Source organism: Salmo trutta, chromosome 1, assembly GCF_901001165.1.
Source record: "Salmo trutta chromosome 1, fSalTru1.1, whole genome shotgun sequence".
In the NCBI taxonomy this organism is placed as follows: domain Eukaryota; kingdom Metazoa; phylum Chordata; class Actinopteri; order Salmoniformes; family Salmonidae; genus Salmo; species Salmo trutta.
This window is the reverse complement of record NC_042957.1, coordinates 59,404,604-59,421,401: the sequence shown is the minus strand read 5'-3', so window position 1 is coordinate 59,421,401 and position 16,798 is coordinate 59,404,604. Positions and strand designations below refer to the sequence as shown.

The window sequence follows — 16,798 nt, the reverse complement described above, 5'->3', positions numbered from 1 at the left end:
ACTGTTTATGGATGATGTCTCTCTCAACAGCCATCATCCCCTCTAATTCTACAATGGTCCCAGTGTGTTGGGGTGATAATCTCTCTTGTTGTGATTGTGTTACTGCTTGGAAGGGTTTTTATCTGGAGTGTTTGAGACCTCAGAGGAGAAAAAGTCTGTGGTTTAAATCTCAAGTACCAAATAAGTGTGCTCTTACTAAAGAAGAATGCCTTTTGCATTCTTCTTGGGGTTTCCCAGCCAATGTGCAGCCATGAATAACACACACACACAGATGACTAATGATTAAGAGGGATAGAGGGATATTTCAGCAATGGAATCTCTCGACTTCGAAGAGATTCAACAAAAGGACTCAGAAATGATGCTTTGACTTTCCACAGTAAATGTTAGTGAGAAACAGAAAATAATTCCAGCTAAACATAATTGCATAAAACAGATACTATTTTAAAGGAAAACAACTGTATTACAGCAGATCTATTTGAAGGTCTGATTATAGTGATTGATTTAAAGTGGCAATCAGCAGTTGAAACAAGTGACTCCCCGCCCCTGTTTTGGTAAAAAGCTAAGGGATGGGGCTGTAGAAATGTAACCACTCTCAAATTCAAAGACAGAGCTATGGATGCAAGGACTGACCATCCATTATATCAATATGATAGTTTTAACCATGTTTGTTTGCATTTACTTTGTTTACAACCATTGGGATAAAAGAAGCAAATATTTTGGGTTCTGATGTGCAGATTTCCGCTTGAATCAAGTAAAAATACAAGCTAACCTTACTTTATGCTTTTGTCTTATGATATTTTAAGGCTGATTCAAGAGGTGTGTAATTGTTTCATTTTCAGTGCTTCCCAAATGTCTCTGTGAAACATAAGCCCTCATGTGTCCCTTAAACCACCTGTAATGACTCACTGTGTCAAATAGCATCTGAATTCACTACTCGTAAGTCTGACCCCATTGTGACCGTCAGGGGAGTCCCCGAGGAGCATGCGAGAGTGTGTCTGCTGTCCAATGAATGTGTGAAGTGTGTGTGTGTGTGTGTGTGTGTGTGTCAGAGGAGAGAGAGGACCCAGCAGAAGGCCAGGGGCTGGTGTCTGACACTGATTTGTAAAGGAGACAATACGGCTCATTGACCTGCCTGCTCTACTGTCTGTTGCTCATACCTCACCCTGTCCTCCCCAGTGGATTCACTGCTCTTTAAACAGGGGGAGCAGATTGCCACAGGGTGGGGGGGGGGGGTAATGGGGAGTAGAGTGACGGGACACAGGTTGCTTTGACAATGAGATTCCTCAGAGAGTTCTGGGCACTAGAGAGAGAGAGTTTCATGCCAAAAGTTATTTAGAGGCAGGAAATCGTTATATATGTATACTAGTTCGTAGCACAATAAATGCTGTATAGCTACAAACAGGACAGGGCAAAAAGATTTACAAAAGGATTTTGTAAAAATGCAACCATTCAACACAGCAAAACCCTTACATTGCTTTTCCAATTAACCGCAATTATAATCTCTAATTTCTCTATACAGTTTAGATTATTTAATGGGAAAGAATTTGGAACTTTCAGTTTGAGAATGTATATTTCCATCTTTTCTCTTTCCTCCTCTAATATTGTCAACAAACAACCTATTCCTCGTGTTATTCATTCCCATTGTCAGAGTTTGGAGATGACCTTTTCTCTCCTCCCTTCTCTCCCTTTCTCCCCTTCTCTTTTTCACTGTTGGGGGCAAGCTGTTGCCCTGTCCCTGCGGGCCCCTCCCTCTCTTGTCTGCACCCTCTCTCCTCCCCTCCCTCTCTCTCCTTCTCTATTTTCTCCCTCTCTCCACCTGTTGATGCCATTGTTGTACATACAGCATTGTTGTCTTTTTATTATTTTATGTCAGTCACTATGTTACCACCCTCTTTCTCTTTCATTCCCTCTTCACCACACCCTCTCTGTCACTCTCTTTCTCCGAGGGGTATAAAACCCAGCCAGAGGAGGTTCGGGCTAAGATTCACACCAGCGCCACACAGGAACACACACATACAGAGGGGCGAGGAAATAAAAGGACATCCAACATAGCAGTGACAAGAAGAGTGTTCAATTGAGTTGGATTATTGCAGATCTTCAGCACACATATTGGTCCTACATTCTCTCTCCTTACACTGACAGAGTAACATTGACTTGTTGTATCCCACTTTCTGGACCGAGAGGAACACAAACCCACCTAGGTATTTGTGTGTGTGGGCTGAGCTGAGGGATGTCTGTTTCTGTGTCTCTGTGGTGTGAGGAAGAAGTCCAAGGCCAGGGAGCCCAGCAGGGCCAGGCCAGGGGCCAGTCACAGCTCCGGGCCCCCTGGGACCCCAGTGTGTCTGGGCAGCGGATCATCCAGAGGCTGCTACAGGTGGAGGAGAGATATCTGCCCTCCGCCCTCTACGTCGCCCTCATCCAGAGAGAGCCGGAGCGCAGAGAGGAGCTCACCAAGTGGGCTATGGAAGTATGAACTTTTATTCTCTGGATTCCATTTTCATCTCTTTTTATCCCCACATTAATGTCTTTGGTATACTGTGATGAGGCACTAATTGATTCTCTCCTGTTGGTCTCTCTACTAGGTATGCTGTGAGTGTGGCTGTGACGAAACAGTGTTTCCCCTGTCTGTCTCTATGTTGGACCGCTTCCTGTCTGCCTCCCTGTCTCTCCCTGTCTCACCCTACTGCCTGGCTGCAGCCTGCATCCTCATCGCCTCCAAACTAACAGAGTGGGACACAATCTCTGCTGACTCTCTTTGTGCTGCAGCTGAGTACAGCTTCCTGCCCTCCAACATACGGGTAGGTCACCATTTTGATATAGAGGAGAGACACTTTCAAAACTCTGTATGTGACAATATGGTGGACCTTGTGAATGCAAACCATCTCTGTATTATTATATGCATTGTATTCAGTGGGCTATATATACATTAAATGAAAATGTTTTTACACATAAACACATGTATATTGATGTTATTGCCCTTTCATCATAAGGAGATGGAACGTGTCATCCTTGCGACTCTTCGATGGGACGTTGCTGCGGTAACCCCTCAGGACTTCATTCCACATTTCCTTCCCCCTGTAGGGGAGAGGAAGGATGGAAAGACAGACACAGAGGAGTTCTTCTCCACACTGCGTCGGCATAGTGACACCCTGGTTGCCATGTGTGTCTGCGACTACCGTTTCCTGGGAGCCCCTCCATCCCTGGTTGCTGCGGCAGCGCTGAACTCTGCCCTCCGGGGGTTGGGCAACAAGGGTCCAGGTCATCTGGGTCATATGAGTGCTACACTGGCAGAACTGTGTCAGACTGACCTGGTGAGTGCCTAGCAGTATCTCTAATATCTCTACATAAAATATCTCAACATATCGCTTGTATTACAGCCAGGAGCTGCAGTTCAACTCTATTCATTAGCAATGTTGAATGAAAGACTCATTTAGAGGTGAAAATGGGACTGGAAAGAAAGGACCACAGAACTAAGTGTTTGAGTTACAGATTGGTTGTGATATGGTTAGTGTGACTGGAAGGGTACTGGTTTTAATCCTAATCTGTGTTTATCTTTCTTCTTTGATCACAGATGGTGTTGCAGTGTTACAGTGAATTGATAGAAGCTGCCCTCAAACAACGGCTCAGAGGTGGACTCCAAGACAGTGCCATGGAGAAGGATGGAGAAATAGAGGATGAAAGAGCAGGCACTCCTACTGATATGAGAGAGATTGATTTCTAAACACTAAATTGTGTGAGGCAAAGTGCGAATCAATCAAAGTCCTGCATGTAGCTCATCAGTGAAACTGATATAAACTCTTTATGACCTCAAATGCTCTACAATTTATTATCATATTTTGAAATTATTTTAATTGAATATTGTTTATTTATTCATGTGTGTTTCTTGTGCCATATTTATTATCTGTTTCATGACTGTGATTCTTTGTCATTATGTTGTTGATAGTATGTCCTTAATCTATTATTTATCAATTTATTTATTATGTGCAATTACATCATGTTAATTTATTTCAATTCACCATTGTTTGTGTTTGTATGTGAAGTGACAAGGTAATTGATGAAATAATATACATAGCTATCTATTTTAATGAAATAAATCAATACATACTTTTTACCTGTTGGAATTTGATATTTTAATTATTTTCTCTTTATATGTGATGTGTGTGATGGACAAACACCCTTATGGAATTAAGACATCCTTACAATGTAAATAAAATACAATTTCATATTTATTTATTACCTTAACTTCAAAACAATAACTATACTTCGCATATGTGGGTGTTTTTCATAATAGAAGGAAGATGTAAAGGAAAGGTACGTTTTTTGTATTTGAACGAGACCAAAGATTATCTGTTATATTGACAAGACTGACCATTCTAACAACGGAAACATGTCATCAACGATGGAAGGCAGGAGAAATCAGGTGAGACCATTTTAGCCAATGAGAGGGCAGATACGCGTGTGACCAACAGGCACAACTAAGTTGTTTTTCTCAAAGTTGCCGGAATGCCACGTGAATCCACTTATATAAGTACATTTGTAACAGCCTAAACTTTACGAAACTTCTATTCAATCAAGTGATTTGATTTCGACATCCTCTCATAGCCCTCCATACAAAAAAGGGCTTATCTCACGCGGACATATTTGGGCGCAGTATATATTTCAAATATATATTTTTCATTTTTTTAATTCAAAATACAGATCAACAATTTACATTTTTACATCAAAACATTACATCAAAACAGAACGCAGATATTAATAAGGGCTTCGCCTCTTCCTCTCTGACGGAGCAACAGTTATTAAGAACGGACCGGATGGGGACGCTGAGGTATAATAATGCTACGTTCATGAGTTAGTCGGAACTAGGAAACTAACTAGGAAACTCGAAACTAGGAAATTTACAAATGTCCTAGTTCCGAATAGTAGTTGAACGCGTTATAACAACGGACAGGACCCATGCAATCGGTCACACACTGTCGCTTCTTTTTGACGTCATTTTCGGCTGCGACGCAAAAATCTTTTTTTTTTTCATTTCGGAAAGCTTTCGGTAAAGGAAGTAACGTTAGCTGGCTAATACAACGGGCAAGAATTAGCCACCGATCAACAAGTAACGGTAAGCGAGAATCCCACATGTCACACCGAGTGTGCATAATACTACATTTGGCCTGTTGGCATTGCCAGACAGAGGGATTCGCGCATTTAATATGAATGTGGGATGCACGATGGATGGAAGCCTCTCTCTCATCCGTAGCTAGCTAACGTTAGCTAGCTAGCTTGCTGTTGTTCAAGAGGGCGGTAGTGTCTTTGCTGTTGCGTGTTGTTGAGCTTTCTACTGAAAAGCTGTATATTGTCACGCGAAATCAGAGCGTAGACCTTTCATTCAGCGACGTTTCGCATTAGCCCACAGTGCGTCACTAGCCCACAGTATCTGATGGTCAGTCTGCCAGTCCCCATATAATGTCCATGCAACAGGATACTCCTCCTGTGATGTTTTTCTGTCTGTCAGATGTCAGCCGTCAAACATCATTCAGTTGATGTTCAGTACCAAATGACAGATAGCTGAATAATGTCTGAATATATAATTGACATAGACAGATCTTATATGTTCATACTTCTCTTGCAGCAGGATGAACCTGGATCCTGGCTGGCTGCTGCTCCTATCCATCTCTCTGGAGGTTTGGTCAGTGCCCCTCGACCGCAATGCAACCCCCCAGGAAGCACAGCCTCCCCAGGAGGACAAACAGGAGGATAATGTGGTACGCCTTTGTTCTCTGTCTGTGTGTGTTGTCTGTGTGTGTATCCATGTGTGTATCCATGTGTGATGTTGTGTGTGTGTGTGGTTGCCTGTCCGTTGCAGGACACAGGCCTATACTATGACCGGTATCTGAGAGAGGTGATTGAGGTGCTGGAGACAGATCCCCACTTCAGAGAGAAACTCCAGACTGCCAACACAGAGGACATCAAGGTCTGTCTTTCGCTCGCTCGCTCTCGCTCTCTCTCGCTCTCTCTCTCTCTCCCCTTGTCTTATATTTTCTGACCTTTTATTAGTTTTTCAAAGTATTAACTCACTAAGTACCCCCTCACCTCCATGTGTAGTACCTATAATGTTACACTAGTCATCTATACTAGGGACGTGCCCCCGGTTATTCGAATATCTGAATGGACGTTAGTATTCGATTACTTAATGGTCTATTTTAACAATGAAAAGGCTTGGTCTAAAATGTCATAAAAGTATCTGTGACATTGCTACATAGCCTACAAGGATAGACCATTACATTAAATATTTTAATAACACAACAGTTTTATGACAGTTTTTATGAGTGCGGCCCATAAAGAAGATGCTCCGGTAGCCTTCACACGTGTAGCTTGTTGTTATTGTTGGTCAATCAAAGCGCCGTTACAGTCAGAGGCTCAATGTGTAGCAAAGGAAGTGGGAGATTTCTAATCAATGCAAAATAGAATAACAATTACGGAATTAAGTTGGCTAAATGAGAAGGAGAAGGCTACAATGATCAACCAACAGGTAGGCTGTTGTTTCATATGAATGGAGTTGTCGTAGACAATTACGGGGAGTGCAGCTGTAGCCAGCTACTGTAGCCAGCTAGCTTCTTTACAACGATTTGGTTCAGTCAAGACCGGTACTACCAGATGGTATGATAGATAACTTGTTGCTGCCATAGGTTTTATAACTAGCACGAGTCGGTTTGTCTACTTTTTCTCTCCCTCTGTGCCACACACAGACTGTCACACACCGGCCCCTGCTCCTCTCTCGCACCTCACTTACCCTTCTGCTGAACCGTGTAGGGTACTGTTTTCTTTAAAACATGTATTTTGACAATCCAGATATCCGAAAAAATATCATATTATTTGAATAGTGAAATAATTTCAAATGCCCATCCCTAATCTATAATGTATGTCGAGTATGTATACATTCTTTGTCTATACATTCTGTCTGTATTCTGTCTATGTTCTGTTTATTGTGGCAGCATCAAGTTGCTGGTACATGTACAGTAAATGTCCTTGGTGAATCTGATGTGTCTGACTGACTGTCCATCTTCTTCAGAATGGTCGTCTCAGCAAGGAGCTGGACCTTGTGGGGCACCATGTTAGAACTCGTCTGGATGAGCTGAAGAGACAGGAGGTGTCTCGCCTCAGGATGCTGCTCAAAGCCAAACTGGACAGCACCAACACACAGAGTGAGGGTTTCTAAAGGCCTGGAAGACCAAGCTTATATATGTTTTCTCAGTCACTTGTTAAAACCCCTCTGTTTATCCCCAAGGTTTACAGATGGACCATGCCTCTCTGTTGAAGCAGTTTGAACACCTGGATCCACACAATCAGAACACCTTTGAGGCCAAAGACCTTGAGCTGCTCATCTCAACGGTAATGCAGTGAGCATAGAGTCCAGGGCCTGTATTTGTATTCATAGAACATCTAAGAGTAGGTGCAGATCTAGGATCAGTTTTGCCTTTTCAAATAAAATTTTATTGGTACACATACACATTTATTGTGTACACACACACATATTTATCAGATGTTATTGTGGGTCTAGCGAAATGCTTGTGTTTCTAGCTCCAACAGTGCAGTAGTATCTAACAATTCACAACAATACACACACATCTAAAAGTAAAAGAAGGGAATGAAGAAATATATAAATATTAGGACGAGCAATGTCGGAGTGGCATTGACTAAAATACAGTAGAAGAGAATACAGTATATACTGTACATATGAGATGAGTAAAGCAGTATGTAAACATTATTAATGTGACTAGTGTTCCATTATTATAGTGACCAGTGATTCCATGTCTATGTACAGTATATAGGGCAGCAGCCTCTAAGGTGCAGGGTTGAGTAACCGGGTGGTAGCCGGCTAGTGATGGCTATTTAACAGTCTGATGACCTTGAGATAGAAGCTGTTTTTCAGTCTCTCAGTCCCAGCTTTGATGCACCTGTACTGACCTCGCCTTCTGGATGATAGCGGGTTGAACAGGCTGTGGCTCGGGTGGTTGATGTCCTTTTTGGCTTTCCTGTGACATCGGGTGCTGCAGGTGTCCTGGAGGGCTGGCAGTGTGCCCCCGGTGATGTGTTGTGCAGACCGCACCACCCTCTGAAGAGCCCTGCGGCTGCGGTCAGAGAAGTTATCGTACCAGGGGGTGAAACAGCCCGACAGGATTCTCTCAATTGTCAGTCTGTAAAAGTTTGAGTGTCTTAGGGGCCAAGCCAAATTTCTTCAGCCTCCTGAGGTTGAAGAGTAGTTGTTGTGCCTTCTTCACCACACTGTGTGGGTGAACCATTTCAGATTGTCAGTGATGTGTACACCGAGGAACTTGAGGGTACTATGCTGTTGAAAGCTGAGCTATAGTCAATGAACAGCATTCTTACGTAGGTATTCCTCTTGTCCAGATGGGATAGGGCAGTGTGCAGTGCGATGGCGTTTGCATCGTCTGTGGATCTATTGAGGTGGTAAGCAAATTGAAGTGGGTCTAGGGTGTAAGGTAGCGGTGATATGATCCTTAACTAGCCTCTCAAAGCACTTCATGATGACAGAAGTGAGTGCTACGGGGCAATAGTCATTTAGTTCACAGTTACCTTTGCTTTCTTGGGTACAGGAACAATGGTGGACATCTTGAAGGAAGTGGGGACAGCAGACTGGGATAGTGAGAGATGGAATATGTCTGTAAACACTCCAGACAGCTGGTCTGCACATGCTCTGAGGACGCTTCTAGGGATGACGTCTGGGCTGGCATTCTTGCGAGGGTTACCGCGCTTAAAAGTCTTACTCACGTCAGCCACGGAGAATGAGAGCCTACAGTCCTTTGAAGCAGGCCACGTTGGTGGCACTGTTATCCTCAAAGCGGGCGAAGATGGTGTTTAGTTTGTCCGGGAGTAAGACGTCGGTGTCCGCGACATGGGTGGTTTTCCCTTTGTAATCTGTGATTGTCTGTAGACCCGGCCACATACGTCTCGTGTCTGAGCCGTTGAATTGCGACTCCACTTTTTCACTATACTGACGTTTTGCCTGTTTGATTTCCTAACGGAGAAAATTACTACACTGTTTGTATTCGACTATATTCCCAGTCACCTTGCCATGGTTAAATGCAGTGGTTCGCGCTTTCAGTTTTTTGCAACTGCTGCCATCTATCCACAGTTTCTGGTTTGGGTTTTAATAGTAATTGGGAATAACATCCTCTATACACTTCCTGATGAACTCAGTCACCGTGTCTTTGTATACGTCAATGTTATTCTGAGGTTACCCAGAACATATCCCAGTCCGCTTGATCAAAACAATCTTGAAGCATGGATTCCGATTGGTCAGACCAGCGTTGACTAGACCGTAGCATGGGTACTTTCTGTTTGAGTTTCTGCCTATGGGAAGGGAGGAGCAAAATGGAGTCGTGATCTCATTTGCCGAAGGGAGGGTGGGGGAGGGCCTTGTAGGCATTTCGAAAGAGTAGCAGTGGTCGAGTGTTTTATCAGAGCGAGTACTACAGCCAATGTTTTGATAGAACTTCAGTAGCGTTTCCCTCATTTGCTTTGTTAAAATCTCCAGCTACAATAAATGCAGCCTCGGGATATGTGGTTTCCAGTTTGCATAAAGTCCAGTGTAGTTCCTTGAGGGCTGTTGTGGTATTGGCTTGAGGGGGAATATACACGGCTGTGACTATAACCGAAGAGAATTCACTTGGCCGGTAATATGGTCAGCATTTGAATTTGAGGTATTCTAGGTCGGGTGAACAAAGGACTTGAGTTTCTGTATGTTATCACCATCACACCATGAGTAGTTAATCATGAAACATACACCACCGCCCTTCTTCCCTGGGAGTTCTTTATTCCTGTCTATGCAATGTACTGAGAACCCAGCTGGCTGTATGGACGGGGACATGAGAGAGCCATGATTCCATGAAACAGAGTCACAGTCCCTGATGACTCTCTTGGGGGGGGGGGGTGGGCAAGCCTCCTGAATATTCGGGGAAAGTCGTATTCCTGGTCGTAATGCTGGTGAGTTACTGCCACTCTGATTTCCAAAAGTTATTTCCAGCTGTATGTAATAACACAAAAAACGTTCTGGGCTAATAAAGTAAGAACTAACACACAAAAAAACAAAATACTGCAAAGTTGCTCAAGCGCTAGAAGCAGAGCTGCCATGTCTGTCTGTCGGCGCCATCTTGCCATCTTTTATCATAATTAATGCGGTTATATTGGGTGCTAATCCTAGATCAGCATTCCTACTCTGGAATGCGTTATGAATACAGGCCCTGATAATTATCTTCTTGTATCATAACCCTGGTGTTGATGTACTTCATTATCCCCTCATCCTTGTCCTCTGTCTCCCTGCTAGGCCAATGTACAGTACCAGTCAAAAGTTTGGACACACTTCCTAATTCAAGGGTTTTTCTTTATTTCTTACTATTTTCTACATTGTAGAATAATAGTGAAGACATCAAACTATGAAATAGCACATATGAAATCATGTAGTAACCAAAAAAGTGTTAAACAAATTAAAATATATTTTAGATTCTTCAAAGTAGCCACCCTTTTCCTTGATGACAGCTTTGCACATGCTTGGCATTCTCTCAACCAGCTTCATGAGGAATGGTTTTCCAACAGTCTTGAAGGAGTTCCCACATATGCTGAGCATTTGTTGGCTGCTTTCCCTTCACTCTGTGGTCCAACTCATCCCAAACCATCTCAATTGAGTTGAGGTCAGGTGATTGTGGAGGCCAGGTCATCTGATGCAGCACTCCATCACTCCTTCTTGGTCAAATAGCCCTTACACAGCCTGGAGGGATGTTTCGGGTCATTGTCCTGTTGAAAAACAAATAGTAGTCCCACTAAGCGCAGACCAAATGGGAGGGCGTATCACTGCAGCATGCTATGGTACCCATGCTGGTTAAGTGTGCCTTGAATTCTAAATAAATCACAGACAGTGTCACCAGCAGTGCACCATCACACCTCCTCCATGCTTCACGGTGGGAACCACACATGCGGAGATCATCTGTTCACCTACTCTGCGTCTCACAAAGACACGGCGGTTGGAACCAAATATCTCAAATTTGGACTCATCAGACCAAAGGACATATTTCCACCGATCTAATGTCCATTGCTCATGTTTCTTGGCCCAAGCAAGTCTCTTCTTTTTGGTGTCCTTTGGTAGTGGTTTCTTTGCAGCAATTTGACCATTTAGACCTAATTCACGCAGTCTCCTCTGAACAGTTGATGTTGATGTGTCTGTTACTTGAACTCTGTGAAGCATTTATTTGTGCTGCAATCTGAGGTGTAGTTAACGCTAATGAATTTATCCTCTGCAGCAGAGGTAACTCTGGGTCTTCCTTTCCTGTGGCGGTCTTCATGAGAGCCAGTTTCATCATAGTACTTGATGGTTTTTCCAACTGCACTTGACGAAACGTTCAATGTTCTTGAAATGTCGCTCTGGATAAGAGCGTCTGCTAAATGACTAAAATGTAAATGTTCCGGATTGACTGACCTTAATGTCTTAAGGTAATGATGGACTGTTGTTTTCTCTTTGCTCAAATGCATTAAGAAGGAAAGAAATTCCACAAATTAACTTTTAACAAGGCACACCAGTTAATTGAAATGCATTCCAGGTGACTACCTCATGAAGCTTGTTGAGAGAATGCCAAGAGTGTGCAAAGCTGTCATCAAGGCAAAGGGTGGCTACTTTGAAAAATCTCAAATACATTTTGATTTGTTTATCACTTTGTGGTTACTACATGATTCCATATGTGTTATTTCATAGTTTGTCTTCACTATTATTGTACATTGTAGAAAAAAATTAAGGAGTATGTGTGTCCAAAATGTTGATTAGTACTGTACATCAGTATCCCCCTTGTCCTCTGTCTCCCTGCTAGGACAATGTACATCAGTATCTCCCTCATCCTTGTCCTCTGTCTCCCTGCTAGGCCAATGTACATCAGTATCTCCTTCATCCTTCTCCTCTGTCTCCCTGCTAGGCCAATGTACATCAGTATCTCCCTTGTCCTTGTCCTCTGTCTCCCTGCTAGGCCAATGTACATCAGCATCTCCCTCATCCTTGTCCTCTGTCTCCCTGCTAGGCCAATGTACATCAGTATCTCCCTCATCCTTGTCCTCTGTCTCCCTGCTAGGCCATTGTACATCAGTATCTCCCTCATCCTTGTCCTCTGTCTCCCTGCTAGGCCAATGTACATCAGTATCTCCCTCATCCTTGTCCTCTTGTCTCCCTGCTAGGCCACTAAAGACCTAGAGAACTACGATGCAGAGAGACACGATGAGTTCAAACGCTATGAGATGCTGAAGGAGCACGAGAGACGGGAGTACCTCAAGGGTCTAGACCAGGAGAAGAGAGAGAAGGAGGAGAAGAGGATGGAGGAGCTGAAGGATAAACACCGCAAGCACCCCAAGGTCAACGCTCCGGTGAGAGAGAAAGACGGAGAGAGCGAGTAAAATGGAGGGAATGCTTTTTGTATGCGAGACCAGTAGAATGGAATCTCTTTTCTCTCTCCCTTTCTTTTCTGTCTCTCCATCAGGGCAGTGTAGCTCAACTGCGTGAGGTATGGGAGGAGACTGATGGACTGGACCCCACAGAGTTTAACCCAAAGACCTTCTTCAAACTGCATGGTCAGTTAAGCTGCACTCTACTATTACATGATAATGACATTTTGTATGTGTTCAAATAATGTTTATTTTCCTCCCTGTAGATGCGAATGGAGATGGTGTTTTAGATGAGCAGGAACTAGAGGCCCTCTTTGCCAAAGAGGTAACGCACATTCCCCTCACGTGTGTGTGTGTGTGTCCGTGTCCGTGCGGTATAGTAACAGCTCTCTCCTGCCCTCTACCACCAGCTGGAGAAGGTCTACGACCCAAAGAATGAGGAGGATGATATGATGGAGATGGAGGAAGAGAGGCTGAGGATGAGGGAGCATGTCATGAAGAACGTTAGTATTGTTTGGATTTCTGTCTTTCTCTGTTTTAACCCATTGTTCATGTTTTTCCTTGTTTCTGTGTCTTTATCCCTCTCTGTCTGTTCACCTCTCATCCTTTCACTCTGTCTGTTCACTCTCTGTCTGTTCACTCTCTGTCTGTTCACCTCTCATCCTTTCACTCTGTCTGTTCACTCTCTGTCTGTTCACTCTCTGTCTGTTCACTCTCTGTCTGTTCACTCTCTGTCTGTTCACCTCTCATCCTTTCACTCTGTCTGTTCACTCTCTGTCTGTTCACTCTCTGTCTGTTCACCTCTCATCCTTTCACTCTGTCTGTTCACTCTCTGTCTGTTCACTCTCTGTCTGTTCACCTCTCATCCTTTCACTCTGTCTGTTCACTCTCTGTCTGTTCACCTCTCATCCTTTCACTCTGTCTGTTCACTCTCTGTCTGTTCACTCTCTGTCTGTTCACCTCTCATCCTTTCACTCTGTCTGTTCACTCTCTGTCTGTTCACTCTCTGTCTGTTCACCTCTCATCCTTTCACTCTGTCTGTTCACTCTCTGTCTGTTCACTCTCTGTCTGTTCACTCTCTGTCTGTTCACTCTCTGTCTGTTCACCTCTCATCCTTTCACTCTGTCTGTTCACTCTCTGTCTGTTCACTCTCTGTCTGTTCACCTCTCATCCTTTCACTCTGTCTGTTCACTCTCTGTCTGTTCACTCTCTGTCTGTTCACCTCTCATCCTTTCACTCTGTCTGTTCACTCTCTGTCTGTTCACTCTCTGTCTGTTCACCTCTCATCCTTTCACTCTGTCTGTTCACTCTCTGTCTGTTCACTCTCTGTCTGTTCACTCTCTGTCTGTTCACTCTCTGTCTGTTCACCTCTCATCCGTTCACTCTCTGTCTGTTCACTCTCTGTCTGTTCACCTCTCATCCGTTCACTCTCTGTCTGTTCACTCTCTGTCTGTTCACCTCTCATCCGTTCACCTCTCTCTGTTCACCTCTCATCCGTACTCTCCGTCTGTTCACTCTCTGTCTGTTCACCTCTCATCCGTACTCTCCGTCTGTTCACTCTCTGTCTGTTCACCTCTCATCCGTTCACTCTCTGTCGGTTCACCTCTCATCCGTTCACACTCTGTCGGTTCACTCTCTGTCAGTTCACCTCTCATCCGTTCACTGTCAGTTCACTCTTTGTCAGTTCACCTCTCATCCGTTCACTCTCTGTCGGTTCACCTCTCATCCGTTCACACTCTGTCGGTTCACCTCTCATCCGTTCACACTCTGTCGGTTCACCTCTCATCCGTTCACACTCTGTCGGTTCACCTCTCATCCGTTCACACTCTGTCGGTTCACCTCTCATCCGTTCACACTCTGTCGGTTCACTCTGTTATCTATTACTTTTTTCAGCTGTTTTCTGTTTTGACAGGTGGACATCAATCAAGATCGACTCGTCAGCCTGGAAGAGTTCCTTAAATCAACAGACAAGAAAGAGTTCAACAACCCTAAAGAATGGGATGTAAGTGAGTGAGGGACGTTGGGTCGTTTTCTAGTTTGTGTGTTGAGTCATGTCAGACTCGTCTTCCCCATCCCTCCAGACTTTAGATGACACCAAGCCGGTGTTCACAGAGGCTGAGCTCCAGCGGTTTGAGGCGGAGCTGCGGACTAAGGAGGAGGAGCTGGGTAGGAGGGCGGAGTCTCTTCGTCAGGAGCAGGATCTGCTGAAGGAGAGGGGCAAGGCCCTGGAGGCCCAGAGACGAGAGTACCAACAGGTGGATAGCCATACTATGAACAGCCAAATACTGTAGAATAAGCCATACTGTCACTATAGCGATTATATCTTCAATGAAATATGAAACTATTAGTAGCCATATGATGAAATGTTTGTCTGATTCTGTCAGGCAGTACTAGAGATGTCTCAGAGGAAGGAGAAACAGGCAGTGGAGGGGCAGCCTCCTACGGGTCCTAACGGAGAATTACAGTTCCACCAAGAGATGCAGAAACTGGAAGATCAAGGTGAACGGGATAGACGAGATAAAAAGGGCAGGGATGGAGTGAGTTGGGGACATTTTTGCTTTTGTTTCATCTGAAGGGTTCTTTCAGTAATGGAATGTTCTCTCTGGCGCTCTCATTCAGGTGCTAAAGCTCCTGTTGAACAAGAAGTCCAAGAGGCCCAGAATAACCTGCCTGCAGAACCACCACAGAACCTGCCCATACACACCTAATGCAGCACTCTGATACTCATAGGGTTGCAGTGGGAGGGTATATTACTGGAAACTTTCTAAGTTTACCAGTAAACCACCAGAATTTTTGTGACTTTCAAGAAATATATGGAATTTTATCAGATGACATCTAGTGTCTTTTTTTGGTACTTCAGATTATCACAGGTGTTTGTGAGCGTGGTTACATGCGCAACATAATTTGATTTTTTACGTCTGAAATCAGGCTACTGATGGGACTTCAGATAAATTCCCGAAAATCAGCAATCTAAAAGAAATTTCGACCACAGTGGCCAAACTTTTTTGCAAAACCTTTTTGATTCTGAGTTGGAACATATAAAGTTTGTATGTGAAAACAATTTCTAATATGCATACTTTGTTTTTCCAAATTCACGCATAAGAGGGAGTCTTGCGCTACCGGTGCTGGCTGCAAATCAAATACACGGCTAGAATGCAATCATTTTAAAGATTTCCTAGAAAACCAGATGTTTTAATTGGCGTATGCTTACATAGATTTTGACCGTACGCCGATTCAAGATAAGCAGAGTAAGGTGTTCACATGACTATTTACACACTTGGCGTACTGCCTTAATCAGTTTAATATCGAATTATTAGTGTGCATGTAAACATACTCATGAATTATCTCTGGCCCTCTGTGTGGCCTTATCAGATGTCAAATATATACAATAACTAAATCAGATGACAAAGCTGTAAAACATCCTAAATATAAACCATCAACGTAGTGAATGTCATTGGTGTTTAATATCAGGTTTTCAGAATAAAATATCCTTTATTTCTTTTACACACACTTTTATTTTACTATGTCAATATATCTTTTTGTAAATATTTAGGGGTCAAACTGGTGGCAGTTGTGAAAAAATACAATAGTTTGAAAAGTTTGTGGAGTGAATTGAAAACAATGCAATTGTTGATTAGATGCTTTTCCAAAATTATTTAGGCTATTTTTCTCTTGAACCATATAGTCTAACCACAAGAAACTCATGGACATTATGGTCACAGATATAAAACATGTTATACTATATATGAATAACATTTTTTTTAGTTCAAGTATAAATCACCAAAGTTACCATAGATTACCTGTTATTTACCAAAATTACGGAGGATTCCAGTAACTTTGGTAAAATAGTGGTAGCTGTGCAACCCTAGATACACACACGCTCTCGCAGGAACACATCTCTTTCACTGACACACATGTCCAGATGGGTACAGCAGATGACATCATACAGCACAACGCACAACCCCAGTCAGTCAAGCACATCATATCGTCCCCTGGCACAGTCCTGGTGTTAACCTATCTCTGTGGTTTACATTTGATCTCAATAAATTATTCAACTCAATGGACCTAGCCTTCTTCATTTTTAAATTCTCTGTCATGCCTGTGAAATGACTGTCTAGATATTCTGCCCTTATCTTGTCTGTGTTGTATACCTAGCATACTATTTCTACTGTTTCCCACCCAAATGTCAAATTTTGGATTTGTGACCCCTAACCCTTTCCCAGATGAGGTACATTGTTTGAATATTTAATTCCCAATCCCTTCTGCTTTCACACTCCTCGAGTTGACCTTTGACCTCTCATGCCAATGACTCATTTGTCTATTGGTCACTAGGATCTTGCATGCTTCTGTACATTGTTGTTATTCCAGC

The 16,798-nt window shown here is 43.3% G+C and overlaps 2 protein-coding genes across 2 annotated transcripts; both read left to right on the top strand.

Moving 5' to 3' along the window:
* The first annotated feature begins 2,016 nt into the window (after positions 1-2,016).
* LOC115204775 (G1/S-specific cyclin-D2-like) lies at positions 2,017-4,116 on the top strand. Its single transcript, XM_029770476.1, has 4 exons — positions 2,017-2,467; positions 2,583-2,798; positions 2,991-3,311; positions 3,572-4,116. The coding sequence occupies exons 1-4, from the start codon at positions 2,231-2,233 to the stop codon at positions 3,719-3,721; spliced, it is 924 nt and encodes a 307-aa protein (XP_029626336.1). The 5' UTR covers positions 2,017-2,230; the 3' UTR covers positions 3,722-4,116.
* A 764-nt stretch (positions 4,117-4,880) lies between these two features.
* On the top strand, positions 4,881-16,489 carry LOC115203067 (nucleobindin-2). Its single transcript, XM_029767409.1, has 13 exons — positions 4,881-5,110; positions 5,621-5,753; positions 5,855-5,962; positions 7,061-7,193; positions 7,277-7,380; positions 12,226-12,411; positions 12,525-12,615; positions 12,696-12,754; positions 12,840-12,932; positions 14,342-14,431; positions 14,511-14,684; positions 14,814-14,928; positions 15,049-16,489. The coding sequence occupies exons 2-13, from the start codon at positions 5,625-5,627 to the stop codon at positions 15,135-15,137; spliced, it is 1,371 nt and encodes a 456-aa protein (XP_029623269.1). The 5' UTR covers positions 4,881-5,110; positions 5,621-5,624; the 3' UTR covers positions 15,138-16,489.
* Positions 16,490-16,798: the final 309 nt, after the last annotated feature.

Coding starts and splice junctions, on each gene's coding strand:
- LOC115204775 (XM_029770476.1), top strand. CDS start 2,231: ATGTCTGTTTCTGTGTCTCTGTGGTGTGAGGAAGAAGTCCAAGGCCAG. Junction 2,799..2,990: donor TCCTGCCCTCCAACATACGG/GTAGGTCACCAT, acceptor TTTCATCATAAG/GAGATGGAACGTGTCATCCT. Junction 3,312..3,571: donor AACTGTGTCAGACTGACCTG/GTGAGTGCCTAG, acceptor CTTTGATCACAG/ATGGTGTTGCAGTGTTACAG.
- LOC115203067 (XM_029767409.1), top strand. CDS start 5,625: ATGAACCTGGATCCTGGCTGGCTGCTGCTCCTATCCATCTCTCTGGAG. Junction 12,412..12,524: donor ACCCCAAGGTCAACGCTCCG/GTGAGAGAGAAA, acceptor TCTCTCCATCAG/GGCAGTGTAGCTCAACTGCG. Junction 14,685..14,813: donor AGAGACGAGAGTACCAACAG/GTGGATAGCCAT, acceptor TGATTCTGTCAG/GCAGTACTAGAGATGTCTCA.